The sequence below is a fragment of the Sorex fumeus genome, unplaced genomic scaffold, assembly GCF_029834395.1.
Source record: "Sorex fumeus unplaced genomic scaffold, SorFum_2.1 ptg000034l, whole genome shotgun sequence".
NCBI classification, from domain to species: domain Eukaryota; kingdom Metazoa; phylum Chordata; class Mammalia; order Eulipotyphla; family Soricidae; genus Sorex; species Sorex fumeus.
In genome coordinates this window covers 22,507,519-22,535,476 of record NW_026606091.1, presented here as the reverse complement: position 1 = coordinate 22,535,476, position 27,958 = coordinate 22,507,519, and the positions used below count along the sequence as shown (strand labels likewise).

The 27,958-nt window shown below is 43.5% G+C and overlaps 2 protein-coding genes, 1 non-coding gene and 1 pseudogene across 4 annotated transcripts in view; 1 reads left to right on the top strand and 3 right to left on the bottom strand.

Moving 5' to 3' along the window:
• Window positions 1–19,809, top strand: part of RIGI (RNA sensor RIG-I) — a 41,345-nt gene extending 21,536 nt beyond the window's left edge. Inside the window, exons 11-18 of one of the 2 annotated variants that reach the window (XM_056117355.1) lie at window positions 3,162–3,319; window positions 3,837–3,972; window positions 6,228–6,376; window positions 10,696–10,786; window positions 11,799–11,969; window positions 13,107–13,258; window positions 13,930–14,073; window positions 19,348–19,809. In XM_056117355.1, the coding sequence (XP_055973330.1) occupies window positions 3,162–3,319; window positions 3,837–3,972; window positions 6,228–6,376; window positions 10,696–10,786; window positions 11,799–11,969; window positions 13,107–13,258; window positions 13,930–14,073; window positions 19,348–19,641 (1,295 nt within the window). In that variant the 3' untranslated portion in view covers window positions 19,642–19,809. The remainder of the gene's footprint in view (window positions 1–3,161; window positions 3,320–3,836; window positions 3,973–6,227; window positions 6,377–10,695; window positions 10,787–11,798; window positions 11,970–13,106; window positions 13,259–13,929; window positions 14,074–19,347) is intronic. The other variant, XM_056117356.1, reaches the window with a different exon arrangement.
• LOC130026692 (U6 spliceosomal RNA) lies at window positions 9,095–9,201 on the bottom strand. The gene has a single exon (XR_008792893.1). It is a non-coding gene; the product is annotated as a U6 spliceosomal RNA (small nuclear RNA).
• Window positions 19,810–24,745: 4,936 nt separating the features above from the next.
• LOC130026578 (60S ribosomal protein L31-like) lies at window positions 24,746–25,104 on the bottom strand (annotated as a pseudogene).
• Window positions 25,105–26,427: 1,323 nt separating this feature from the next.
• The window catches only part of ACO1 (aconitase 1), a 76,923-nt gene continuing 75,392 nt past the window's right edge, over window positions 26,428–27,958 (bottom strand). The window contains exon 21 of the mRNA XM_056117059.1: window positions 26,428–27,210. Within this exon, the coding sequence (XP_055973034.1) occupies window positions 27,097–27,210 (114 nt within the window). The 3' untranslated portion in view covers window positions 26,428–27,096. The remainder of the gene's footprint in view (window positions 27,211–27,958) is intronic.

The window sequence follows — 27,958 nt, the reverse complement described above, 5'->3', positions numbered from 1 at the left end:
CAGCCCCTCTCCCGGTATTTATTGTACCCGGAAATGGAGATAATGAGACTGAAGACAAAGTCCCCATGTATGAGAAACTTAACCCAAATGAAAGTCAGATGAATTTCATTTCCATGTAACAGGGGAGTGTTACACAGTGTGTAACAGCAACATGTAGGAACTAGGGTTGAAGTGGGATGCAGGCAAGGGAATGTGCTGCTTGAGACACATCCTGAAAAAGTCAGTCAAATTTGAAAGTGGAGAAAACCACATGAGGGCAAAAAGGCATAGGCATAGGAGGAAGAGAGAGAATAGTGACCTCCAGGAACTTGAGCAGACACAGCTAACAGTTAAGAGTAGCAGAGAGGAGAGAGGCTTATTTGGAAAGGCAGGGAAAGACAGAGGAGGGCCTGCTAGGAAATAGTTTGGGTTTTCCTGGACTAGAAAGATAGGAAATTGGGGAAGATGCTTGTCTTGCATACGGCCAACCAACCTGTGATCCCTGCACCATATATGGTCCCTAGAGCACAGAGCCAGGAGTAAGCTCTGAGCACAATCAGATGTGACCCCCAAACCAAACAAAATCCCAAAAGTCAGGAGAATGGAGAGAAAATGGGACAATCCAGAGTCATGTAAAATGCAGGAAGGTGAGCAGCCTGAGAAGCAAATCGGACGTGGATAGAGGCCAGCTGCCAGAGAATGCTCTAAGGAAGGCCAGGAGTTTGGAGGAAGATGCACGGGGGCTTTTCAGCAGTAAAGTTGCATAGCTTCTCATCTGCAACCGTGGACCCCCCCATTGACTGTTGGGCAGATTGGAGGGAACAAGGTCTGAGGTCAAGGAACCAGTTAGGAGATTATCAAGTTATCCGGAATCACCATGACACAGTCTGAACTGGGTGAAGAGACATCAATTCCTACCTTCATCTTCCTCCCATCTCTAAGATTTCTACTTCCATCAGTCCTGAACACATCACCTGCACATTTCCAGATGGCTTAGCTTTTTGCCTCCCCTATTGCCTCCTAGACATACTCTTTGTCCCTGGATCTGGGAAAGAAGTGTGCCAGTGCTGTGAGTCTGGTCCCCTCCTTTGTTCCCCATATTAAGAATGAAGTGGGGAGAGCAACAGTTAAACCCAGAGACCTGGCTCTGCCTGTTAGCTTGAATTATGTATCACTGTATCACTGTCATCCTGTTATTCATCTATTTGCTTGAGTGGGCACCAGTAGTAACGTCTGCATTCGTCCTATCCCTGAGATTTTAGGACTCTCCTTACTCGTCCTTCCCAATGATGCCGTATTGGAGGCTCTTTCAGGGTAAGGGGAATGAGACACATCATTGTTACTGTCTTTGGCATATCGAATACACCATGGGAGCTTGCCAGGCTCTGCTGTACAATTAATTATTAATTATGTATATGCTTTTTTAAAATTTTTGTTTTGTTTGGTGTTTTTGGTTCTTTTGGGTCATGCCTGGCTCTTCAGACACTTGGCTCTAGACTCAGAAATTACTTCTGGCTTGGGACCATATGGGATACTGGGGATGGAACCCAGGTCGACCATGTACAAGGTAAAGTTCCCCCCCCCCCCCCCGCAACCCCCTATACAGAGTCCACGCAGATCCTTAGGTTTTGAATTCAGCCTTTGAGGCTCAGAGGAGCTGCAAAGGCACAGACACGGCCGGACATGAAGGGCATCCTGAAAGCCTGTTTCTCCTTGCCCTTGTGAAAAGGCTGATGGGAACATAAGCCGGAGTCTGCAGCACATCACAAGAGGGTGTGCTGAGTCTCATTTATGTTGAGTCCTATTATATTTCAATACAATCCTCTGATGCAGCTCCTGAGATCAACTCTCATTATCTCATTGCTCCTTCACTCTTAAACTCAAAGTTTGCTTTTTGTTTGTTTGGGGTTTTTTGTTTGTTTGTTTTGTTTTGTTTTGTTTTGGAGGGAAGCGCTCCCAAACATTGCTCAGAATGTTCTAGGACCCCTTCCAGCAATGTTGGAGCAATCAGCCTGTGGCTCAGGGAGCAACATGAAGGCCTGAGGATGTTGGTCTGAGGTGACCTGATGCCCTGGGCCACCCTTGGGATGCTCAGAGGCCTCCTGGACTGGATACCATGTGGTGCATCTTACCTCTATTGCTTGCTAGCTCTCGCCCTTCAAAGTCAGCTTTCCCTGTGGCCCTTATTTTGCCTGTAGTCTGCTTTAGTCATCTGCGCATAGAGCCAGTGAAACTTTGGTATTATTTGAACTCCTTTTCTCTTTCTCCTTCTCTTTCTTTTCCTCTTTCTCCTTCTCCTCTCCCACTCTCTTCTTCTCCCCTCCCCCCCATAAAAAGAAAATAACTGTTTGGGCCACACCCAGCAGTGTTCAGGGCATATTCCTGGCTCTAAACTCAGGGATCACTCCTGATGATGTTGGAAGACCATTTGTGATATGGGAAGCCAAAACCAAATTGACTGCATCCAAGGCAAGCACCCTACCCACTGTGCTGTCTCTCTGGCCCCTTTTGAGGTTTCTCCCATGCACTTGCTGTGTGACTCTGGTGATTTATTCAACTTTTCTAAACTTCTGGGTGTTCAGGGGTTACTCCTGGTAGTGCACTCAGGAATTACTCCTGGTGTTGCTTGAAGGGACCAGATGGGATACCGGAGATCGAACCCAAGTTAGCCACATGCAAGGCAAACGTCCTACTCACTGTACTATTGCTCAGGCCCCTAACCTTCTGTTTTTCATCGATAAAATATACTATCTATTTCATGGAGTTAAGACCACAAAATTATGAATTGAGGGGGCTGGAACGACAGTACAGCAGGTAGGGTGTTTGCCTTGCATGCAGCCAACCCGGGTTCGATTCGCATATGGTCCCCCGAGCACCATCAGGAGTAATTCCTGAGTGCAATGCCAGGAGTAACCCCTGTGAATCACCAGGTCTGACCCAAAAAGCCAAAAAAAATTATGAATTGAGGCATTTAGATACATGGTACAGAGTACTCAGTACCATGACATCTTAGACAATCATGGACAACAATCATGGACACACGGCTGAAAACTCAGACCATCTCAGAAGGAAAATGTTTATAGAGAGTAAGAAAGACAATTAGAGGGAGACAGAAACTTGTTTAGATCCTCAAGTTCCTGACTACAGGGACTAACAAAAAAAAATCCATTCTTTTCTTCCAGAAACCTTATCGCAGTTACAAACTAGGGATTTTGGAACCCAAAAATATGAGCAGTGGATCATGATTGTTCAGAAAGCGTGCTCAGTGTTGAAGATGCCGGACAAAAATGAAGAGAGCAGGATTTGTAAAGCCCTGTTTCTCTACACGTCCCATTTGCGGGTATGCCCTGGCTTGAGAAACACGCATTGTTGCAGGAGCAATTGCCAAGAAGGCACTGTGGCAGCTGAGACATCAGGCTTTTGTCTTGTCCCCAAGAGCTCACTTAGGAATCTTTTTCAGGAGGGTCTCAGGGAGCAAACTCAAACGTTTTCAGAAGCCTCTTTGCCTGCTCTCTGAAACTAAACAGCATTGGGGGCTGGAGAGAAAGTACAGTGGGTAGGGTGCTTGCCTTTCATGCAGCCAACATGGGTTCGATCACTGGCACCCACATACTTCCCTGAGTCTGCTAGGAATGATCTCTGAGTGCGTAGAGCCAGGAACAAGCTATTAAAACACATTGTGGGGCCAGAGAGATAGTACAGCAGGTAGGAATTTATCTTTGACACAGACAACCTGGTTTTTATCTCTGATACCCTATATGGCCCTCTGAGCCTGCCAGGAATAATTCCTGAGCACTACTGTCTGTGGGCAATCTTTTCCAAATATCTCACCAAAACTTGGTTTTTATTTTAAACAGAAATATAACGATGCACTCATTATCATTGAGGATGCTCAATTAGTGGATGCTTTGGATTACTTGAAAGACTTCTACTCTGAGGTCCGATCTGCAGGATTTGATGAGATTGAGCAAGATCTCACTCAGAGATTTGAAGGTGGGTGGTTTCTCAGAGGTGGAAGTTGTTGGAGCCTGGTGCCACCAGGGGCAGAGTATTTGCATTATGTTATACTTGATATGTGGTGATGGAGGGGCATGGGTTTAGAAGTAGTACAGATGTCTGTGTGTTTACAGAGCTCACAGATGGCAGAACTATTTTTGTGCATTTTATTTTATTATTTAAAAAATACTTTACTGACTATCCATGAGATAGACCATTATAAAGCAGTTCATGATTGGGTTTCAGTCATACAATGATCCAACACCCATCCCTCCACCAGTGTGCATTGCTCACCACCAATGTCTCCTGTTTTCCTCCCACAACCACCCAACATCCCTCTCACCCCCCATCACCACCACCAGCCTGCCTTTATGACAGGCACTTTTCTTCTTTCTCTCTCTCCTTTTGTGCATTATGGTTTACAATACAGGTACTAAGAGGTCATTATGTTTGTTCAGGCCATTCAGTATTTTTATGGGAAAGGTAAGGCTAGAGTAGCTTTATTAACTGGGTGGCAGTTTTGGGATGTGGATGTGGGAGGTTGCTCATCCCGCTCAAAGAGAGCCTGGAGAGTCCAGTCACAAAACCCTCATACCCAAATTTTCAGCAGATTATATCTTGGTGATATCTGTCCTGAGAAAGTGGAGTTTGGCCAGGGACATGGTGATTTGGGATTGTGGAACAAGCAGGTTGACCTGCCCCTCTCCGATTTACCCTGGTCTGTTCAGCCCCAGTCTGAGATTAACTGTGGCTTTTGATCTCTTTTGAGATTTATTTGTGGGTCTGTGAAGCAAGACCAATAAATGAGCTTGCATAGCTGAGAGGAGGTGGTTTGTGGGCATGGCTTCCACAACATAACTTTTGGCCATTTAATTTCTTAGAAAACTTGGTCTTGAGGTGTCGGGATCCAGCCAGAGGCACAGTGGCAATTTTCGGGTATCAGGAAGCCTGTGGGCATTATCAGGTTGCTGATGCACCCGCCCCACGGGTACAGTTGACCGGCTGGAGGCACTGCAACCCCAAGGCAGGACTATTAAGCTTCACTGAAAACTGTCCTATCGAAGATTCTATTTACATCATTTTCTGTTTTGAAAAGGGGAAATTATTAGGATTTGCAAAGGCTACTCCCATAGAACAAGTCAGTAGATAGTAACTTGGTTTTGGTTTGAACTTTAAGTGTTACACATGTTAAAAAATGCTTTATTATGTTTAGAAGTTTAATTTTTGAGACTGGGTGTGGCACAGGCTGTGGCTTGGTCACTGTCGGTTTGATCCGTAGCAGTGCAAAAACGAAACAGAAAACAGAATAATGTATCAATGAACTATAGCTTATGTATACTGCTCTATTTAAAAGAGACCCGTAATATTACTGCCTTTCATTATATTAAGAAAAACACAGGATGGGGCTGGAGCGATAGCATAGCGGGTAGGGTGTTTGCCTTGCACGCGGCTCACCCAGGTTCGATTCCCAGCATCCCATATGGTCCCCTGAGCACCGCCAGGGGTGATTCCTGAGTGCAGAGCCAGGAATAACCCCTGTGTGTTGCCAGGTGTGATCCTAAAAAGAAAAAAAAAGGAAACAAAGGATAATTTTTAAGGAGAGGGGTTAGAGTGATAGTACAGTGGATAAGGTACTTGCCTTGCATGTGGTCAATCCAAGTTCCATCCCCAAGGCCCCATATGGTCCTTTTAAGCTCTGTCAGGTGTGATCCCTGAGCACAGATCCAGGAGTAACCCCTGATCATCATTGGATGTGTGACCTGAAAACAAACAAACAAAACAAAGCAAAAAAAGGTAGACTTAAGAAGTAAGTCTTATTTCTCTCTTTCTTAAATTTCTTATTCAACCTAAATATTGTTTTGTGAGGGGGGTTTGTTTGTTAGTTTTCTATTTTGTTTGTTTTGGAGTTTGTTTCTTTTTTAACCTAGATTCAAGTTTTTACTGGTCCTGTGTGTGCCCCAGGGGCATGGCCTGCTGGTAGACACAGAACTACCAATTCTTTGAGGGATGGGCTGGGAAAGGCATGCATTTATCAGTAGTTATTGCTCCTAAAATTCAGGTTAAAGACTGATATTAACTATAGGTTGAACTATTAGCTAGAGGTCACAGTATCTCCTAAATTTTTTTGAGGCGTTTAGACTCATGGTATACATAGTACTCAGTGAGTCATCCTAGACAACCCCTGGCACACGGCTGAAAACTCAGACCATCTCAGAAATTTATGTCTTTTATAACATGGCTTCCTTTTAAAGAAAAACTGCCTGAGCTGGAGAGTCTTTCTGTGGATCCCTGCAATGAGAATCCAAAACTCAGTGACCTCTGCTTCATCTTGCAAGAGGAGTACCATGTAAACCCAGACACCAGAACCCTTCTCTTCGTGAAAACCAGAGCACTCGTGAAGGTAAGCTGCAGGGGTTGGAGATATAGTACAGTGGGTAGGACGTTTGCCTTGCACTCAGCCAACCCAGGTTCGATCCCCAGCATCCCATACTGTACCCCAAGCACCACCAGGAGTGAAGGTAAGCTGCTTTCTCCTCCTGGGTAACAGAACAAGTACCACTGGCTGTGGAGATTCTTCATTCATCACTGCTCTGCAATTAAGCCACCCTGTATTCATGTGTGGGACTGCTTCGGGCTCAGTTCTGTTCTGATGATCAGTTTGCTTATTCTGACACTAGTATCTCATTTTCTTTTTGTTTTTGCTTTTTTTTTTTAGCTACATTTAGTGCTGCTGAGGAGCTACACTTGGTTTTGTGCGCAGAAGTCAGCCCCAGAAGTGCTCTGGGGACCAAATGTGTCAGGGTTCAAACCAATGCTTCCTATTGGGGCGTGAAAGAGAGTACACCAGGCTGAGTGCTTGCCTGCATACAGCTGACCAGGGCTCAATCTCCGGCACCCCGTATGGTCCCATGAGCCTACCAAGAGTGATCCCTGAGCACAGAGCCAGGAGTAAGTCCTGAGCACTGCCGGGTATGGCCCCCAAGCCAACAAATAAAGAAACAAAGAAACAAAAAGACCCAGGTCCTCCTCCACATGCTCAACCCTTTGTACAATCTCTCAAGGTCTTCATACCTCTACTAGAGTTAAGTAGAAGTTCTTGTTGAATAGCCCAATACTTCACTATCTTAAACACTTTAGTGATTAAGTCTTGAAACCTGTAGAGAAAGTACTTCATACTTTTAAAATTCTATCAATTTTTAAAAACATAGCAAGAGTGTCACTGTCACTGTCACTATCCTCCTGTTGTTCATTGATTTGCTCGAGCGGGCCCAGTAACGTCTCCATTGTGACACTTGTTACTGTGTTTGGCATATCTAATAGGTCACGGGTAGTTAGCCAGGCTTTGCCGTATGGGCTAGATACTCTCGGTAGCTTGCCAGGCTCTCCGAGAGGGGCGGAGGAATCGAACCTGGGTCGACTGGGTTGGCTGCATGCAAGGCAAATGCCCTACCCACTGTGCTAAATATAATAATGTCTCACTAGGGTTTTAATTTGCATTTCACTAAAGCTAATATGATTGAAAATTTTTATATATTTATTAGCTTTCCATATAGTCCTTTGCCAAAGTATCTATTACATTTGTACTCATTTTTTGGGGGGAGGGGTCACTCCCAGCGATGCTAGGGGTTATTCCTGGCTCTGCACTCAGGAATTACTCCTGGCGGTGCTTGGGGGACCATATGGGATGCCAGGGATCGAACCCAGGTTGGCCGCGTGCAAGGCAAACGCCCTACCCGCTGTGCTATTGCTCCGGCCCCACATTTGTACTCATTTTTAAAAAATCATTTATTTACCTTTTATCTGTGTTGAAGTCTTTGGTATTGATCATAGGATGCAAACTTTTTAGTTGTATCATAGGATGCAAACTTTTTATTTGTATAGTAGGTTGGGAGAAGTTTCCTGACACCACCCCCGCCCAAGGAAAAAAAAAGCAATCTTGTTTTAATTTAGATATATGATACTCTTACCACTAGTTTTTCACTCATTTTATAAAGGATGAATTTAGTTTAGCATTTCAATGACTTTTTTTTGTGTTCTTTTTATAATGTGACTGTCAGAAATGGGATTTACTAATATGTTCTTCTGGTGTTTGACCTTATCATTTTCCTAGCAGTACCTTTTCTAAAAAAAGTAGGAGCCGGAGGAATAGTACAGGGTTAAGGACTTTGCCTTCTGTGTGACCAACCCCATTACATTCCTTCTTACCAAATACGGTTCCTCATGCACCACTAAGTGATCGCTGAATAGAAAGCCAGGAGTAGTCCCTGAGCATTGCTGCATATATCCTCTCTGAAGTTTTTAAAATAAAATTAAATTTACCATTGATTTATAATACCGTTTAGTTTTAAGAGTACCATTCCACAGCACTACAGCATAGCGGTACGGCATTTGCCTTGCGCTACCTTTCGTTTGCCTGGCCTTGAGACACGGTAAAAACAAAGTCTCACTATGGAGACGTTACTGGGCCTGCTCGAGAAAATCGATGAACAACCGGAGGACAGTGACAGTGACAGCGCTTCTGTATTAGCTCTCTGTTGATTAACCGAAAATCTCACCAGAAATTAGTAGAAAGAAAAAAATAAACATTTACCATCTTTTAATATTTGTTGGGCAGGAATTTGGAATTTCCTGTGGCTGGAGAAGAACATGTTTTGATTTCACTTCTATGGCTCTTGAGAGATCTTGTATGATGGAATTCATTCTAAGCTCACACTCAAGTGCCTATCCACGGGGCTGTCAACTATAAAAAACGCTTTTTATCATGACAGTAATCCACAGCATGGCAGCTGGCTCACCCCTAGATAAATGATCCAAGAGATTAAGAGAGAGTGTCTAATAGAGACGTCTCATTCATTTCAAACCTTTAACTTCAAAGTGATACTCGCAGTAGATCTGTCATGTTTCATTCATTAGAGGCAAGTCAGGAAGTTCAGCTCCTACTTGAGGGAACTACATAGGATCTAAATACCAGGATATAGTGATCATGGAAAACTATCTCCAAGGCCATTTCCTCTATCCTTTTCAGTTTCTTTTTTTCAGTGTTTTGAGACTTTCAGTATACATATTCTGTATGTATTCTGTTAGACATAACTATAAATAGTTTTTTTTTAATTTTTTAAAAAATATGGAACACTTCACAAATTTGTGTGTCATCCTTGCTCAGGAGCCATGCTAATCTCCTCTGTATTGTTCCAATTTTAGTATATGTCCTGCCGAAGTGAGCACAGAATAGTTTTTTTTAATTCTATTGATAAGCTGATAACAGGGGCTGGAGTGATAGCACAGTGGAAGGGCGTTTGCCTTGCATGCAGCCAGCCTGGCCGACCCGAGTTCGATTCCTCCGCCCCTCTCAGAGAGCCTGGCAAGCTACCGAGTGTATTCAATATGCCAAACACAGTAACAAGAAGTCTCACAATGGAGACGTTACTGGGCCCGCTCGAGCAAATCGATGAACAGTGGGAGGACAGTGTCACAGTGACAGTGATAAGCTGAATTTTATTTAATTCCTACATTGACTTTTTAATTTAATTCATACAGTGACTCATTAGACAGATGGTATTACTTTTGTTTTAAAGAGAAGAAAATGGAATGGAATCTTCGAGAAGTTAAACTTCTCGCATAGATGTACATGAAATTCAGTGTTATCAGTTGCTACCTATGTTCCTCAGTGTAGCTGGAAATGAATCAATAGCCTCTTTTGAAAACAGTCTTAACAGCTGAACGAATATATTTCAGGCAAATGTCCAGCAAAAAAATCTCTAGAACTAAGGGGGAAAAGCCTTCTTTCAGACAATACACTTATGTCCTTTAAACAATATATATATACACATACATATGTATGTATATGTATATATATATACATATATATATATATATTAGGGGACACAAAGCACAAAGTCAGGAATTAGCTCTGAGCACTGTCGGGTATGGCCCCAAAATACACACAGACACACAAATATATATGTATACATATTAGGCTTTTCATAGTTTCAATAATTCAAGAGCAGTAGATTTCCTGAGAGTGTCTGATTTGGGTTAATTACATTTATGTGCAGTTGGGTCAGTAACTGGCCTCAGTGTCTGTGAATTCACAGGAAATACTCTGGGAGTGGATCATCATTGCTTGAAGCAAGATGTTCTTTTAAGAATGACTTTTTTGGGGGTTTGGGGGGTGTGGGGATTACACCCGGCGATGTCAGGGTTGACTCCTGGCTCTGAACTCAGGAATTACTCCTGGTGGTGCTCAGGGGACCATATGGGATGCTGGGGATTGAACCCGGGTCAGCCACATGCAAGGCAAATGCCCTACTCACTGTACTATCTTTCCAACCCCTAGAGTGACCATTTTAAAAATGGTATTACAAAAATAGGTGTTTCAATTGCTTCTTGCTGGTTTTTAGAAATAAAACTAGCTTTTGTATATTGATCTTGTATCCTGAGAGCTTGCTCAACAGTTCCTCTACCTACTATCGGAACTCTGCTTTTTTAACTACAAAATCTTTGTGATTAAACCTTACCACATCACAAAGATCCAAACCACTGTTGTTAATTAATACATAAAGTTCAATTCCAAGGAGCCTTTTCCCCTCTGGATTTTCAGCCTAAAAATTAAAAACTAAGTTAGACATTATGTTTTTCTTCTTGCGTATAGGTATTTTATATTAAATTGTGAGATAGTTTATAACTGCTGTCTGAATAATAATTATTTTTAACTTTCAGGCTTTGAAGAAATGGATTGAAGGAAATTCCCAGCTCAACTTTCTAAATCCTGGCATATTAACTGGACGAGGCAAAACAAGTGAAAACTTAGGTACTTATATGTAGTGAATTACAATTAGTGTATACTTATAAATAAGAATATTTTTAACACGGTGTCCAGAGTGATATAGTACAGTGACTAGGGCATTTGCCTTGCATACAGCTAACCTAGGTTAGATCCCCAGTATCCTATAGGTCCCCCAAGCAAAATGAGGAGTGATCCTTGAGCATAGAATCAGGAGTGAGCCCTGAACACCACCAGGTGTGACCCAAAATAAATTTTTTAAAAAGGGGGAACCTGGGATCGAAGAGATATGACAGTGGGTAGGGTTCTTGCCTAGATGTACCTGAGCCAAAAACTAAAGAAGCAGGGAGGGAGGGAGGCAGTGAAGAAGGAAGGACGGAAGGAAGGAAGGAAGGAAGGAAGGAAGGAAGGAAGGAAGGAAGGAAGGAAGGGTGGTGTATAAGCTCTGAATTCTCAAATGGAAACTCTAAAATTCTTTCTCTTCTAAACATATAACTAGCTCAGAACTTCACACTGTTAGGGTTGTAGATTTTGTGACTTGTACACTAGCTATTGTGTCAGTTTGTCACAGCTCCATAACCTCTAGATATTCATCTCTTAGGGGGAATTACATGCTTAACATATCAACCAAGAGGGCTTTGTGATGTGGCAACAAGAAGGTGAAGTAAAAATGTTTTGCCAGCTATAAATTTTTTCATATGCACAGAGACATCATGATTCACCCTTGATATTTTGCAAAAATGTTTATATTTACCATTCAATTACGTGACTGAAGCCACACAGCTACTAATTGTCTTTACTGCCATCTGAACTTGGGAACTCTATGGCAGGGTTCAGGTGATGGACACCACCACAAGTGTCCTCTCTAAGATTAGGATCGGACGAGATCGACTGCCTTTCTAACTATAGAGCACTTATCACAGTACCTGGAGTCTAGTAGGCATTTCTTATTAATTAGCCGGTTCTTGAAAAGGTAAGTTCCCACTCTGGTGTTTAGTACCTTTTTGGTGACTTGTTTAATGCCCTCTGACTGTTGCAGGAATGACCCTTCCAGCACAGAAGTGTGTATTGGATGCGTTCAAAACTAAGGGAGAAAGCAAGATTCTGATTGCCACTTCTGTTGCTGAAGAGGGCATTGATATTGCTCAGTGCAATCTGGTTATCCTATATGAATACGTGGGCAATGTCATAAAAATGATCCAAACGAGAGGTGAGAGAAGCTTTGATGCCACTCCTAGTGGTTGCCATCTTGTATGATTTGTGAGTGTGTGTATGACCTTTACCAAACCATCACTGGGTGGGTGAACAGTGGGTATTGTGGACTCTTGGTATCATTGGTGCTAAAGGTGGCACATTTTGCTAGAATTTGCTGCCAACCATTTTGTGCACGAATACATTTTGATTCTTGTTCACAATGAACACTCTTTACTTGAGTGATACTGGCTGTCATAACTCAAATTTGGTTGATGCTCTGGCAATCACTGTATAGCTGCTCTGTAGTGCACTTGCGGTGCTGGTTAGCCCGTTTTCCCGACAAGCTCTTCTGCCCCACCTGGACCAGATAGTCTCCTAACAGGGTTCTCCTGTAACAGTTTCTGGAACATTACTACACTATCCCTTTTCCTTAGAAAATGGCTCCAAGCATTTGCTTTTCTTTGTTTTGAAACTATAACAATATTTTGCTCTATTAAGAGTTTATTCTATGTTAAGAGGTTTCAAAATCCAGCATCCACTTTTCTTTCCAACACATTTCCATGCTTTTTCTTTTCTCTTATTTATTTCAGCCAGTCTGATTTCATTATTGTTTTTCATGTTGAAATGCTTGCTTGTGTGCTGCTACTTAGTTTAACTCCTTCCCTACCTCCCTATCACCTGTTCCTAATACTCCAGCTGACAGAGACTCTTGTGAATGCTCACAATGCTTTGTTTCTAACTTTTTAAATAGTTCTTATCATTTTTTTGCCCCTCTTCTGGTGATTGTATCCATTTTCCCATTTCCAGGGAGGCATTTGAGGAAGAAGATTTATGATTTATCTCTGAATTCTCAGTGTCATTCTCAGGGAATTTGTTGGGTTGTCGAGGGCATTTTCTGGAAATGGGTTTATCCTGTTGCATTGCATCATAGACAATGAGGAATCAGTTGAAGGTGGATTTCTTATTCGTTCATATTTAGGGCACACCAGCATTTGACTCCACACTCAGTTCAGCTTCTCTAGAAAGAGAGGATGATAGTGAGCCAGAGTTGTATGTTAGAAATGTTTCTACCCCTTTGTTAGATAGCTGGCTCTCCCGAGGTTTCTCAGTGTTTTAAGTCAAAGACACCAAATAATATGTTGTTTTCTGATAGGCAGAGGCAGAGCGAAAGGTAGCAAGTGCTACCTCTTGACGAGTAGTGAGGAGAACATTGAAAAGGAAGAAATGAATATGTACAAAGAAAAAATTATGAATGACTGCATCTCCAAACTTCAGAAATTAAATGAAGCAGCATTTAAGGAAAAGGTGCGTATTTCCATCTGTGTTTCTCTTTCAGAGTCTGATGTAAATCACAAGCAGGAAATGTGAGTTTGGTATATTTAAAAATATACCATATTGCTCTGAGCCAGAGCATACATTTGAACAGTAAGTATATGCTTAAAATATTGTCCTGCGGTGAATATCAGATTCCTTCTGCTCTAAGTCTCAATGAAATCAAAATAAATTTTTACAATAAATGCATATACATACATCTATTATTTGTGATAAAATTTGGGGTTTGTTTTTAGATCTGACAGGTAAACTGAGGTAGAATTGTTCCTTAAGCTGACCACCTTGAGGGTTACAGTCCAAGAGTGCAAGACATAATAATTTGGTCCCTTCCACAGATCGAGGCAGTAAAGAGAAGAAATGTAAAGAAACTCCTTTTAGAGGTGGAGAGGAAGACAATAAGCTCTTCTCTCCAGTTCTGCAGCTATACTATCTGCATGACCTTCTCTAGAACACTGTTGGGGGAACCAATTATAATATTAAGGATTTTTATAAAACCAGGCAATGTGTTTTCATGGCAGTTGTTGGAGTTTTCTACCAATGTATAAGTGAGTGACTCCATACATGTGTATTAGCTTGGGAATTCTTTCTTTCTCTCTTTTTTCCTCTCCCTCCCGCTCTTATTTTCTCTCATCCTTCCCATGCAGGTCCAGAAGATACAGACTCATGAAAAGTTACTCCGAGATAAACCAGAAAGAGCAAAACCGGTCCCTGATAAGAAAAATAAAAAACTACTCTGCAAAAAATGCAAAGCTTTTGCCTGTTATACAGATGATATAAGAGTGGTGGAGGTGAGTAGCTTTTTAATCAAAGGACTCTAGGCCATATTTTAGACCAACTGAAGCTATGACTCTAGATTGGTTATGTATTGATAATAAGAGAATATTATTATTTCTATAGTTATCCTGACCATGAATCGTATATACTTTTAAAAAGCTGAATTTTTTTTTTAATGTAGGAGTACTGCTCTTTATTCAGCCACTGATTAGCTGATTGAATTGGGCATGAACTCCACCTTACTTTTTTTTTTCATTGTTTATAATTTTATTTATTGAATCACCATGAGAGCAGTTACAAAGCTTTCGGGTCTAAATCTTGGTCATACAATGAAACACCTGTACCTTCACCAGTGCCCATTCTCCACCCCCAACAACCCCAGTATACCCCCATCCCATACCCTCCCCCTACCTGTGGGGCAGATGATGTCCACATTACTCTCTCTCTACTTTGATCAAATTCATTATTTTGACACCAGACCCACCATTATCATTTGAGATTTTACCCCAACACTCAGATATGCCAAAAAGGCAACAGTAGACAATTTGTTTTCTATTGCTGGTTATGAATAACATATGATGTCGCGTGGCTACAGTAGGGCCATGTGATTTTGAAATTCTGAAATTTTAACACTTAAATCTGGAGGGATTTCTGCCAAAACCTGCTGGGTTCCAAGATTTGTTCTTGAGTCTCTGGGATCATGGCTCTGCCCCCATCCCGTGAGCCCAACATGTCTCGTCAGTGCGGGCCCAAGCCTGACTGTCCAATGGCCTCTGGAGGATAGCGGCCACCGAGTCACCTAGGGGGAGCAGGCGGAGGGACAGCACCCTTTCCCCCCTGGGGTGGCCTGGCACCAGTAACCTACTGCGGGGTCCTGACACATTTCTGCCAAAAGCCACTGGGTTTTGAGATTTGTTTCTGAGTCTCTGGGATCATGGCCGTTAAGCAGTTTAATCAGGAGCCAGAGAGGCCACTTGTGGGTGATGACTTGGGGTCTCGTTGGGGTGGGGAGGACAGGACCAGCTCCACCCCCATCTTGTGAGGCCCTGCGTGTCTCGTCACTGCAGGCCCAAACCTGACTGTCCAGTGGCCTCTGGAGGATGGTGGCCACTGGGCCACCAGGGGGAACAGGCCAAGGCACGAAACCTATTCCCACGTGGGTTGACCCAGCACCGGTAACCTACTGCAGGGACTGGACTCATTTCTGCCAAAAGCTGCTGGGTTTCGAGATTTGTTTCTGAGTCTCTGGGATCTTGGCCATTAAGCAGTTCAATCAGGAACCAGAGAGGCCATGCCTCCAATTAAATAGTTGAGCCGGAGGTGGTTTGTGGGTGTGTTTCCCACATACCTAACTTTTGGCCATTTACTTTCTTGGTAAACTTTGCCCCAAGTTTTTGGGGTCTGGCCAAAGGCACAGCAGCAATTTTGGGGTATCTGGAAATCTGAAGGCGCCATCAGGCTGCTGATGCACTTGCCTCACAGGTACAGTTTGACCTGCTGGCAGCACCATACCCCCTAGCTGAAATGTTTTTAATTTTATTTTCATAAAGTTCTTCACAATAATGTTTTCACAATAATTCATTGTAAACAATCATTTACATTGTTTTAAATATTTAAAACAATTTAAATATTAAAAAAATTTTATTTAAATTTTAAACAATGATTTACAAACCAGTTCCACCACCATTACACTTCCCGCCACCATTATTTAGAATTTTCCCACCACTACCCAAGCTTGCCCCATTGGCAGATGCTAAATAATTTATTTTGTATTGCTTGTTATGAATAGTAAGAGATGCCACGCAGCTGCATGCTCCTGGAATTCTAAAATTTTTAAATATTCAGGGTCCAGAGCATCTCTACAGCATGCTGCTTTCTTCCAAGATTCATTTGTGAGTCTCTGCATCATGGCTGTTAATGCTCTTAAATGGTGTTCAGAGACAGTTCATGGGCTTCAATGCCAGGAAACAGGAAGGGTGGAGAGGTGGGGGGAAGTCGCCCATTCCTGACTCTGTGGAACCTGGCATTTTCAGTCACTAGTCCCTCATACCTGTTTTTTTTTTTTTTGCAGTGTATTCATTCTCATGTGCAGGGGGGTTTGGGATGAGCCCATGAAGGTCAGCCGCAAACATGGTGGCTATTGGGTTCTGGAGGTTAGTGGCTGCTGGGGTTCACGTGGGACAGATGGAGGAACACACCTGCCTCTCTCTGAGGTGCACTGGTGAAATCAAAAGGCTGAAATGTTTAAACTAAAGCTTTGATATTCTGTAATAAATCATTTGGGGGGCAGAGAGATGACTCAGCAGATTGGAGCAGATGCTCTGCATGTGAATTCCCTGCTTGAATCCCCAGCAGCACAGGGTCCCCCAGGCTTTACTGCAAGTGACCTCTGAACACTCATCCAGGAGTCACCCGTGAGCACCGCTGTGTGTGGCCCCTCCCCCTCCCCATGAAAAAAATCAAAACAACAAACCCACCAAAAACAGAGCAACTGCTGCTCTGCCCACATAAATATTAAGCAGAGCAGACAAGATAACCACACAAGAGAATTTGTAAATATGCTATAACAATGTGAATAACAGCAACAACACCACCATCACTACCGCCAACAAAGTATATTTAACTTTTTTAATTTAAAGAACTGTGATTTACAAAGTTATTGAATATTTGAGTTTCAGGCATACACTGTTACAATACCAATCCTACCACCAGTGTTAACTTCCCTGCACCCGTATCCCTAACTGCCCTGACAGGCATATTAAAATTTCAGTGCTTGCAGCTTAGATTTCATGTTTTCAGTCCAACAAAATATTTTAAAGACAATATATGAGGTAGAGAAGTGATTCAGCATTCATAAGTGCAGACTACTCAGAATCCTGAATGCAAACTCTGGCACCCAAGTTTCCTAAGGTACCTTGAGCAGCACTGAATTATGGATCCAAACACTGAACTGTTCTATGAACCACAGTTGCCACCAAGTGCCAGGAGTACTACCTGGAAGGCCCCTGCTCTGCCAGAATCTTTTAAACTTGTATTTGTAAAGAAAAGGAAAAGATGCTGGAGAGAGTAGTGGGTAGGGCACTTGCCTTACATCAAACTTGGGTTTGATCCTGGCACCCCATATGGCCCCCTGAGCCCCACCAGGAGTGATCCCTGAGTACAGAGCCAGGAGTAAACCCTGAGCACCACCAGTTTTGGCCACAAAATCAACCAACCAACAAAAAAACCTATAAGTTGTACACTGAAGTGTATTGATACTTTGCATTATTTGACTCCATGATGCTTTTTTTCCCCTCTACTATTTTGTATTTTCCAAACTTTTTTTCAGACACAGGGATCACCTTTATAATGCAAACAAAAATACGGGTAGGGCATTTGCCTTGCATGTGCCAACATGGCCGACCCGAGTTCAATTCCTCCGCACCTCTTGGAGAGCCTGGCAAGCTACTGAGAGTATCTTGCCCGCACAGCAAAGCCTGGCAAGCTCCCCGTGATGTTTTTGATATGCCAAACACAGTAACACATCTCACAATGTTACTGGGCCCGCTCAAGCAAATTGATGAACAACGGGAGGACAGTGACAGTGACAGTGGCAGTTTTAAAAGCATGACATCTTGGGCTGGAGAAATTGTTCTAGAAGTAAGGCATTTGCTTTGCATGCAGCCGAGTTGGCTGTGACCCTGCTTGATTCTCCAGCACCACATAGAGTCCACTAAGCACTGCCAAGGATCACTCCTGAGCACAGAGCGAGGAATAGCCCCAGATAACCCCTGACATGTCCCCAATCTACCCCTTCAAATAAAAACAAAACATAATATATTGATCTCTATTATTATTATTATGACTATTTACTTAAAATGTTTAGAGGGCTGGAGTGATAGCACAGCGGTAGGGCGTTTGGCTTGCACGCAGCCAGCCTGACCGAGGCAGGTTCGATTCCTCCACCCCTCTCGGAGAGCCCGGCAAGCTACTGAGAGTATCTTGCCTGCAGGGCAAAGCCTGGCAAACTACCCGTGATGTATTCGACATGCCAAACATGGTAACAACAACAAGTCTCACGATGGAGATGTTACTGGGCCCGCTCTAGCAAATCGATGAACAACGGGAGGACCATGACCATTAAGGGTTAGAAAAATCTCCAAAGACAAAAACTGAATGTAATTCTACTACTGCTGGTTGGTGGTTAGACACATTGGGCAGGCTGGCTCAGACAATGAGATATTACTGCAGAGAATTGTGATACTACTAGTCTCTAGTCCAAAGGACTGAGCAAAAGAGGTAATACTCTAAGTGTAGGCAGGCTAAGGTATGGGTGAAGTTCTCATACCTCTCTGCTTATCTTATTTTTTTTCTGCTTATTTTGATTTTCTGATGGTGCCAAGGATTGAACCTGTATATCACTGTAGCCCTGAGTTATATCCCCGACCCTTTCCCTTCCATACTTTTCTGAGTTTGCTCCTTTTCTTTCTTTTTTTTTTTTTTTGCGGGGGGGAAAGAGGGAGGAGGGAGTCATACCTAGTGTTGCTTAGGTGTTCAGGAATCACTCCAAGCAAGGCTGAGTAATTACTCCTAGCAAGGCTCAGGGGACCATATGGGATGCCGGGGATTGAACCAACATTGGTCACAGGCAAGGAAAGTGCCTTGCCCATTGTACTATCTCTCCGGCTCTAGTCAGCTTCTTTAACTGCAAACATAATCAGGGTGATTGATATATCAAGACGATTATCACTGTTTATCTGTACTCAATGTTTTTACACTGAAAATGGCCATTTTTAGATCCTGTTTCTGAAGTCATGCATGTTGGATAGGCATGTGCTTGGTGTACAATTTGCTCCAAAGCTGGCGGTGAGACATAGTAGTAGTACCCACCCTCTTCAGGGCCATGTTAATCTTCTCTGTATCCTACGAATTACGCCTGTCTGAGCTACTGGTGAACACAGGGTTCACAGATCTTCAACAAATTCTAACCCCCCACCTCTCCCCAGCCTGCCTTCCTTACTGAATTAATGAGGTATCTGCTTGAGAAATTAGATTCCCAGAATGCCTTGATCCACTGCTTAAGGAGGTGTGCACCATCACCACTGGCACCTTCAACTGTGGAACTGGAGTTCAGAGTGTAAGGATTCTGATTTCTGGCTCATCCCTTATTTCCTTCTTACCTCATCTGTAAAGTTGTAAGATTTCACTTACTCTTCATTTCAGATTTTTGTGTAGTTTTCTTTTTTCATCACAATTACATGCAACACTAACATCATGTTTTGTTTTGTTTAATTTGCTTTCATCTGTAGGATAACCATCATACTGTAGTTGGAAAAGCTTTTAAGGAGTGCTTCGAGAGCAAGTTACACCCTAAACCAGGAACCTATGGCAGTTTTGAGAAGAAAGAAAAGATTTTCTGTTGCAAGTGCAAATTGGACTGGGGAATCCATGTGAAGTATAAGACATTTGAGATTCCAGTGATAAAGATTCAAGGTTTTGTGGTGGAAGATCTTGAAACAGGACAACAGAGGTCATATACAAAGTGGAAGGATTTTGAATTTGATAAGAAACAATTTGATGATGCAGACATGGTCCTTGAGTAGCTGCCGGGAGTAGACGAACTCGAGAGAAGGAATTGGTTTCAGTTGTGCAATAATCATGGATCCTTTGTACCACTTGACCTAATACTTGTTTACTGGGCTGAATGTTAGTCACTAACTTCACCTCATTATTGTTTTCAACAGTTTGTGAATAAAGTGAATAAATTATTAATCCAGGTTATTGTCTGCTTTTGACCACCATAGATACAAGATTCCATGAACTTCCTCTTTTGGTTGCGTTCATTTGCTATAAGTGGTTCACAGAACTGAGAAGCATTTTCACTGTATCACTGTTTGTCATCCCATTATTAATCGTTTTGCTCAAGTGGGCACCAGTAACGTCTGCATTCATCCGAGCCCTGAGATTTTAACAGCCTCTCCTTACTCATCCTTCCCAACGGTGCTGCATTGGAGGCTCTTTCAGGGCCAGGGGAATGAGACACATCATTGTTACTGTTTTTGGCATATCAAATACGCCACTGGAGCTTGCCAGGCTCTGCCATGTGGGCAGGATGCTCTTGGTAGCTTGCTGGGTTCTCTGAGAAGGAGAACTAGACTATAAGAGATCTGCTTGACTGCGCTTCCAGGAGCTTTGTTTTATAGTCTCTGGATCTTGGCTGTTGATGGGATTTCATGGTGCCAGGGGCAGTTTGTGGGTGTAACTGCCTAGCTACTGGAAAATGGAGCATCTGGGTGGAGGAGGCCCAGTCCTGATCCAAGCAGGCTTGGAGATCTCAGGGCTGAGAGAAGCATTTTATTTATAATATCACTGCTTTATTATCAAAGGACATAACTCGGGAAGAGCTAGATAGGAGAGATATATAGGGTATAATATGGCATTAGGGCTTGACTTTTCAAGACAAGTTTTCCTATATTGCCACCTATTTACCTTGTGTCTTCATTATATAGGCTTGATTGGTACTCATAGATCATTGATGACTCATCTAACCTCTAGTTCCTTTTCCATTCCCAAAGATCAGAAGGTGGGCCTGAAAGCCTCAACTTTCTAATCATAAAGCTACTGTCTAGACAACGGGTCTCCAACTTCCAAGTCACCTCACAAATCTTTATCATTTTTGTTGCCTAGAAATCCCAACGTTTTTAGGAGCCTTGTGATCCTAAATGGGGGTGGAGACATAAGTCACAAGGATCACAAGATGTCTTTTTTTGTTTTTTTTTTGGGGGGGGGGGAGTTGGAGGCTGTTGGAACTCCCAGCTTTTGGTGGCTGTAAATCTGGGCCCTAAGAGGAGGACTAAGGAGAGGTCCTAAAGTTTCTCCAGAAAATATGTTGTCATCCTCTCAAAAAAAATATATAAAAAACCTCCAGGACAATGTGTATATTTTGTGAGGAAACCCACTGAGCAGTTATTTCATTAAATATCTTAATGAATAGTCTTCTGTCAACAGAAGGCAAACCAACTTGAAACAAGAAAACCTTGGAATTTTATTCATTTGGGAGCTATACCAGCAGTGCTCAGGGCTCATTCCTGGCTGTGCTCAAGGGACCATATGGGGTGTGAGGGATCAGGGCTCACTCCTGACTGCTCTGGGGACCATCTGGGATGCCAGGGATTGAACCTGGGTCAACCGTGTGCAAGGCATGTGCCTACTTGCTGTACTATTGCTCCTGCTCCTTGTTCAACTTTCAAATGGAGTCAAGCCACAGCTAAGCATAGGGCTGAATCAGTGTAGGGGCTTGGTTGCTATTTATGGAGTGAAAGAAATCATCCTGGTAAGGTTTTAAGAATTGTACTCTAAATACTCAGATGCTGGTCGCTGGGTTTCTAGATCAAAGTCCACATTTTAGAATCCACTGGGGATCTTTCATGGATGCAGCATGTTCGGTCATAGATATCTTAGCAAGATTTTCAGGTGGTTCAGATACAGTCCGTTGTACAATCACAGACCACCTTGTTGCTATGGTTTTTCCCAGTGCTGCCACGGGGTATTTCACCTAAAATGAAAAGTCTCTTCAACTTAATATCTGAATTGTGCAACAAAGTCAATAAAATGATTCCCACCTTTATATTCAAAATTTTATTTTTGAAAAATAAGCATCCCCTTTTATTTTTAAAATATTTATCTGCCTTTTCCCCGCCTGGCAGCAAGGTGGCCACCGCCTCAGAGCGTATTGGAAAGCCAGGTATGAGCTGGCGGTGACGGGGTAACTGCAGTCTCATGGGAAGGGGGACGGTACCGGCTCGTCCTTCACGCTCTACCGAGGTCATGAGTTGCCCCCCACAAGCGGCTCTCTGGCTTGGCCATGGCTCCAGAGGCAAAAGGACTTAGTCCATAGTCCAGCAGCTTGCAGAAGAAAAGTGAATGGACCATGCATTAAACCATGGCCCCATGCTTCCCCAGGAGGGAAAGGATGTTGCCCCCTTCCACCTTTTTCCCCCCTGGCAGCAAGGTGGCTGCCGCCTCAGAGCTTATAGGAAAGCCAGGTATGAGCCGGCGGTGACGGGGCAATTGCAGTCTCATGGGAAGGGGGGCGGTACCGGCACGTCCTTCATGCCCTACCGAGGTCACGAGTTACCCCCCCACGAGCAGCTCTCCAGCACAGCCATAACCCCAGACACACAGAAACCAATCTCGTAATTATCTCGCTCTTTGCAGAAATCCAAAATCGTGGCCGCATGACATTATATGATTCTCATAACCAGCTATAGAAAACAAAATATTTCACAATGCCTTTTCAGCAATTCTGATTGTTTGGGGGGAAATTCTAAAGAATAATGGTGCATCTTTTGTCAAAATAATGAATGTAATCAATGTAGAGAAGAGTTAAGTAGAAATCATCTGCCTAACAGGCATTTGGAGGGGTGGGAGGGGGTATACTGGGGTTCTTGGTGGTGAAAAATGAGTACTGGTGAAGGGAAAGGTGTTTGATCATTGTATGACTGAGACTTAAACCTGGGATCGGAGATGCAGGCTGAAAGTAGACTAATAGACTGAACATGATGACCACTTAATACCTCTATTGCAAACCACAATACCCAAAAGGAGAAAGAGAGCAAAAGGGAATGTCCTGCCACAGAGGCAGGGTGGGGTGGAGGGGATGGGTTGGGAGTGGTGGGAGGGATGCTGGGACCACTGGTGGTGGAAAATGGGCACTGGTGGAGGGTGGGTACTCGATCATTGTATGAATGAAACACAAGCACGAAAGCTTGTAAGTCTACAACTGTACCTCGTGGTGATTCACTAATAAAAAACTTAAAAAAAAAAGTGTTTAATGCACAGATAGGTTCTGTACCAGAGGCTGTCATCCCTTTCTGCAAATGGACCATTTACAGAACCTATTGCCACTTTGTCAATTCTGCGGTATCTGTATTCAATTTAGTTAAGACTCAGTGATCCCCTAAAATGGGACCTGGATCTTTCCTTGATAGACATTTCAAACACCTGTAGGTGCATTGTATCAGGTGTAAAACACTGGCTGACTAGATGCCCAGATATGAGTCAGAGCATTAATTTCAGGATCATGTTAGTAATGCTTTTATTATATTATGCAATAAAGCGATAAAGTTCACTCAATCTGTAAAAGAGATTTATTATTGTGAATTATTCAAACTTAAAAATAGCTACAGATGCCAATTATTAAAACTATTAAAAATAACAGCCATAAAGACATGATCTTTATTCACGAGCATTAGACTATCTGGGTGAACAAAAATTACTGGGGTAATAAAATTTGAGAACTTGACATTTTACAACTTCTTTAGAGAGGAACTGGTATGACCTTAGTTCTTAGTTTCCAGTAGTCCACATTGCTTTTGCACAACCCAAAAATTCACACTGCCCTAACATAACCCTGAAAGGCATACTTTGCCAAAAAATAATGAGGTGACTTCAATGAGGTCTGGGAAATCCCCTTATTTCTAGACTAGGGTTATTTTGAGAGACAAGTACCTAAAGTTCAAAAATGAACTTACCCCATAGTTACTGGTGGCATAGCACATAGTCCAGAATGAGGTCATTGCGCCATGAAGGTAAAATGAGAAGAGATGTAATCTGTTTTTGTGTCATTAGATCGAACCAAGCTGGTGGCCGTGGCCATCCTGTTCTTCAAGTTCTTTTACTTTTATTGGTTTAAGCCTGTTGGTGGTTTAGATACCAGAGCCTCAGGAGTCGTGACCCACAGATCCTTTCCTTGAGCTGCTCTCCACGCACCATTGAGACACGGCAGTCATGCATACCTCTATGAAGGTGATCCCAGCCAAGACACTGGTGCTTTATTGCTGTATTCGTTGTCAGTGAACTCGCTGGGCACACCAAGGAATGCTTCCTTCCCCAGGAAGATCAGGAAGCAGTGAATTTATAACGCAGAGTACAAAGGAGATGGGAATCCCACTGAGAGGATGGTGGGACAGGACCAACAATAATTTTGAGAGTAAGAAGGACAACGGTTCAGAAACTGAGAAAAAGATTTTATTTGCTTGGCTTTGCTGTGGGAAAGGATGTGAGAACAATCCCGAAGTGCATGGAGTCCCCATTCTGAAAGTCACAGGCCAAGAATTGATTTCCTTATCACCACTGACTATGGAGCCAAGTGCTCTCTGGAAGTTCAGGAATGCCGAACTCATGGGGCTGGAGATCTGCTTTCCCAGCCATTCTTAGTGTTTTCCCTTTAGGACTGATCTCAGGATTATAGGGTGCTAATACATATATGTCACTGTCACTGTCCTCCCATTGTTCATCAATTTGCTCGAGCGGGCCCAGTAACGTCTCCATCGTGAGACTTTGTTGTTACTGTGTTTGGCATATCGAATACGTCATGGGTAGCTTGCCAGGCTTTGCCGTGCAGGCGAGATACTCTTGGTAGCTTGCCGGGCTCTCCGGGAGGGGCAAAGGAATCGAATTCAGGTCAGCCATGCTGGCTGTGTGCAAGGCAAATGCCCTATTCGCTGTGCTATTGCTTTCGCTGTGCTATCGCTATATCTATTTATTATATTTATTATATGTGTATGTGTATAAAATTTTGTGACCCAAGCTAGAACTATAGTACCTTAGAGCAGAGAAACTAAATAACTTAATGCTTCTCTTTCTGATCTGGGATGAAGTGAGCTAGTATGCTTTCATAACTTTTTCAAGTTATCAGTTTAGTTCTCATCCAGTTGACTGCAGATTTTTGAAAGTGGTGACAGGTACATAAGTAACCAATATATAAAGTTGGGTGAATCTTCAATCTCATTATGCTTTCTGGACAAATGTAGATGGATTTGGTATGGGACATTCCTTATTCCTTTGGCCCAGATGACTTTGTTGAGCCTGGTGTCAATGCACGTATCAAGGGTGTCCATCTCCTTCATGGCAAACTTCCGGGTCTCTGAGTGCCCAAGGGTGCAGGCTTCTTTGAAACCCACTCCATGGATGCACTTGTGGATGTTGATGGTGTACCACTGCATCACCATCTCAGTGATGGCCATGCGGCCCTTCCTCTTGACACCCTTCTTGGCGGGAACCATGCTGCTGGCCAGGGGAGAAAGGAAGGGGGCCAGTGAGCTAGGTTTTGACCTTAGGGATTTGAATGACCAGGCCACATCCAGTTTACTAACACACACACACACACACACACACACACACACACACACACACACACAGCTGGAGAGGTTGTATAGCGGGCAAAGTGCTTTGCACGTGACTAATCCAAGTTAGATCCCCAGCATGACACCTGCTGGGTGTGGACCAAAGTAAATATAAAAAAAAAAAGCTCAATTATTTTAAGGGGCTGGAGTGATAGTACAGTGGGTAGGATGTTTATTTTGCATATTCCTGACCTGGATTCAATCCTTGGCACCCATAGGCTTCCCTGAGCATCACCAGGAGTTAATTCCTGAGTGTAGAGCCAGGAGTAACCCCTGAGCATTGTTAGTGTTGCCCAAAAAACAAACAAAAAATCATAGGAAGATTAAATTGGGAGCTATATGTTGCCCTGATACAGACTAAAAGCTCATGACACACTATTTCCTGTAAAAGAAAAAAATAATTGTACCAATTGTACTGTTACTGAGTTGGGACCCATACTTGAAGCGAATGTGGTGATAAGAGTAGTCTCTAGTAGGATTAGGACCCTTATAAGAAGTGAGCGCACACCTAGTTTTCTTCACTTTCTCCCTGTGCATGTTCTAAGAAAAGACAAGAACACAGCAAAAGTCTGCCTGCAAGCCAGGGAAAAGGACCTTCACCAGAAGATGTATTGGCTGGAACTTTGATCTTGGACTTCTAGCTTCTGGAGCTAGAAAAACATTTTTGATGGCTAAGTTATCTAGCCTAAACATATTTCTTGAATTAACGCCAGTGGGAGAAAAAGAGCAAATAAACTAAAGTACACAGCAGTCCACCCTGACATCACTGCTCCTGCTTCCTCCCGCACCCCCCCTTTTTTGGCATGACACCCAGAGACACTCAGGGGTTATTCCTGGCTCTGCACTTAGGAATCATTTCTGCCAGTGTTCAAGGATTCCTATGGGGTGTCGGGGACGGCCTCGTGCAAGGCAAAAGGCTTACCCACTGTACTAATGCTCTGGCCCCTCCTGCATCTTTCTTGTCCGATTCCCCAATAGGGTCGATTTATGGCAACTCAGACAACATACTGGTGACTCAACCCTTCCATGTAACGTGCACGGTACCAATATCAAGACGAAAGCTGACTCTCAAAGTCATTCAAGCTTTGGGATGTTGTGATCCAAGATTTACTCTGTTCTATATATCCTGAAAGCCCCCCTCCCCACACCACAATACACACACACACACATACACACACACTCCATTTCCAAAGTCAATGAAGGTTTTCCTTGAAAATAGATTTAATTTTATTCCAATGAGAATGCTCCACGTCTCTCCCCAAAACCACCTCAACGAAAGTTCTCCTCTTAGTGAATGAAAATTTTTTTTCCAGGGAAAAATTTTAAAGATCAAAAAGGAAAACTGCATATGTCTTTAATGATGAGCTATCAAAAGGTAACATACATAATAAAAACAACCGCAGTGTGTCACCTGTCCAGGAGGCATCTGGTGGAGAACCACATCTCGGCTATGATCTGAAGGGCAGGCGAGGAAACTCCTTCCTCTCTACCACGTAAGCTAACACCGGTGTATCGGGAAAGGAAATTACTTCAGGGAAACGGCTTTGCTGCTTGAGGACAACAGGGAGGGACCACAAAGAGGGTTGGAACCAACCGCCTTCTGGAAAGACTTACTGCAGGCCAAGAGTGAAAGTGACACTCTGCCCCGTAACTTTCAAGGTGAGCTCTCTTCCTGGAAGACTCACGTTTCCCCGCCTCGCTAACTGTCAGAGTTTAGAGAAGGATGAGAAGATTAACAAAATTCGAGAATGTAGAAACTGCTGATTTGGAGTCTGGAGGAAAAGGGCAGTGCCCCCAGCTGCTCCCCCAAGCTTCTCCACCGGGGGGGGGGGGGGGCGCCCTTTCAGCACGGGGCTCCTGCGATGGGCAGGGCTACTTGGCCATCTTGCGGATCATGTAGTTGAGGATGCCCCCATTGCGGAAGTACGTGAGCTCCACGTCAGTGTCAAACCTCATGATGGTGTGGAACGTCTTTCCGGTATCCAGCTGCCATGCCATGGAATGAAGAAAAAAAAAAATGAAGTGAGGCAGGTGGCTGGACAGGAGGCCCCACCAGAGTCCTGGAGGTTGTGAAGCTCCAGGCCCCAGCCCAGCGCCCCCGAATAAGAAGCTGCATTTGAACAAGATCCTACTGCAGAGAATAAATGATGGAGGTTAAGAGTTGCCTGAGAATTGCAGGAGTTTGTAGCAGCGGTGACTAGGATTTTAACGAGCTTCTCTAGGGCATCCTTGGGAGGCAACTGGCTACAGCTGGCAGAGGCTTCGATCCGGTGGTGGCATGGGCAAAGGGGCAGAGCCGCTCGCTCACCCTGGACCACTTTAGATACCCCAGCTGCCTCTGCCGGGGGGTGCGGGGAATGGGCTCAGTACCCAGGGGCTTTGAAAGTCGGCTGGTTTTGGGAGTTGTCATATTCACCTCTAGGATAACCAGAACTCAGAGCGGGAAGGACTATGGCCACTCTTTTTATGACATGTTTGTCATAAAAAAAAAAAAGGTGCATTATAGGTAATATGCAAAAGTCTTCTCCCTGAACTTTCATCAGAAGTTATCACCAGGAGATCCATAGGTGTCATCCTTGCCTCATCTAAAGGCAGGTCCAAAAGGTCCAGGTGGAGCTCCCCCCCCCCCCCCCCACACACACACACACACCCAACTCCCGCTCATTTTCTTTGGATAAGATTATCCAAACACAAAGTCTGTTTAGCTGGACCTGGCATGGCACGGGGAGAGAGG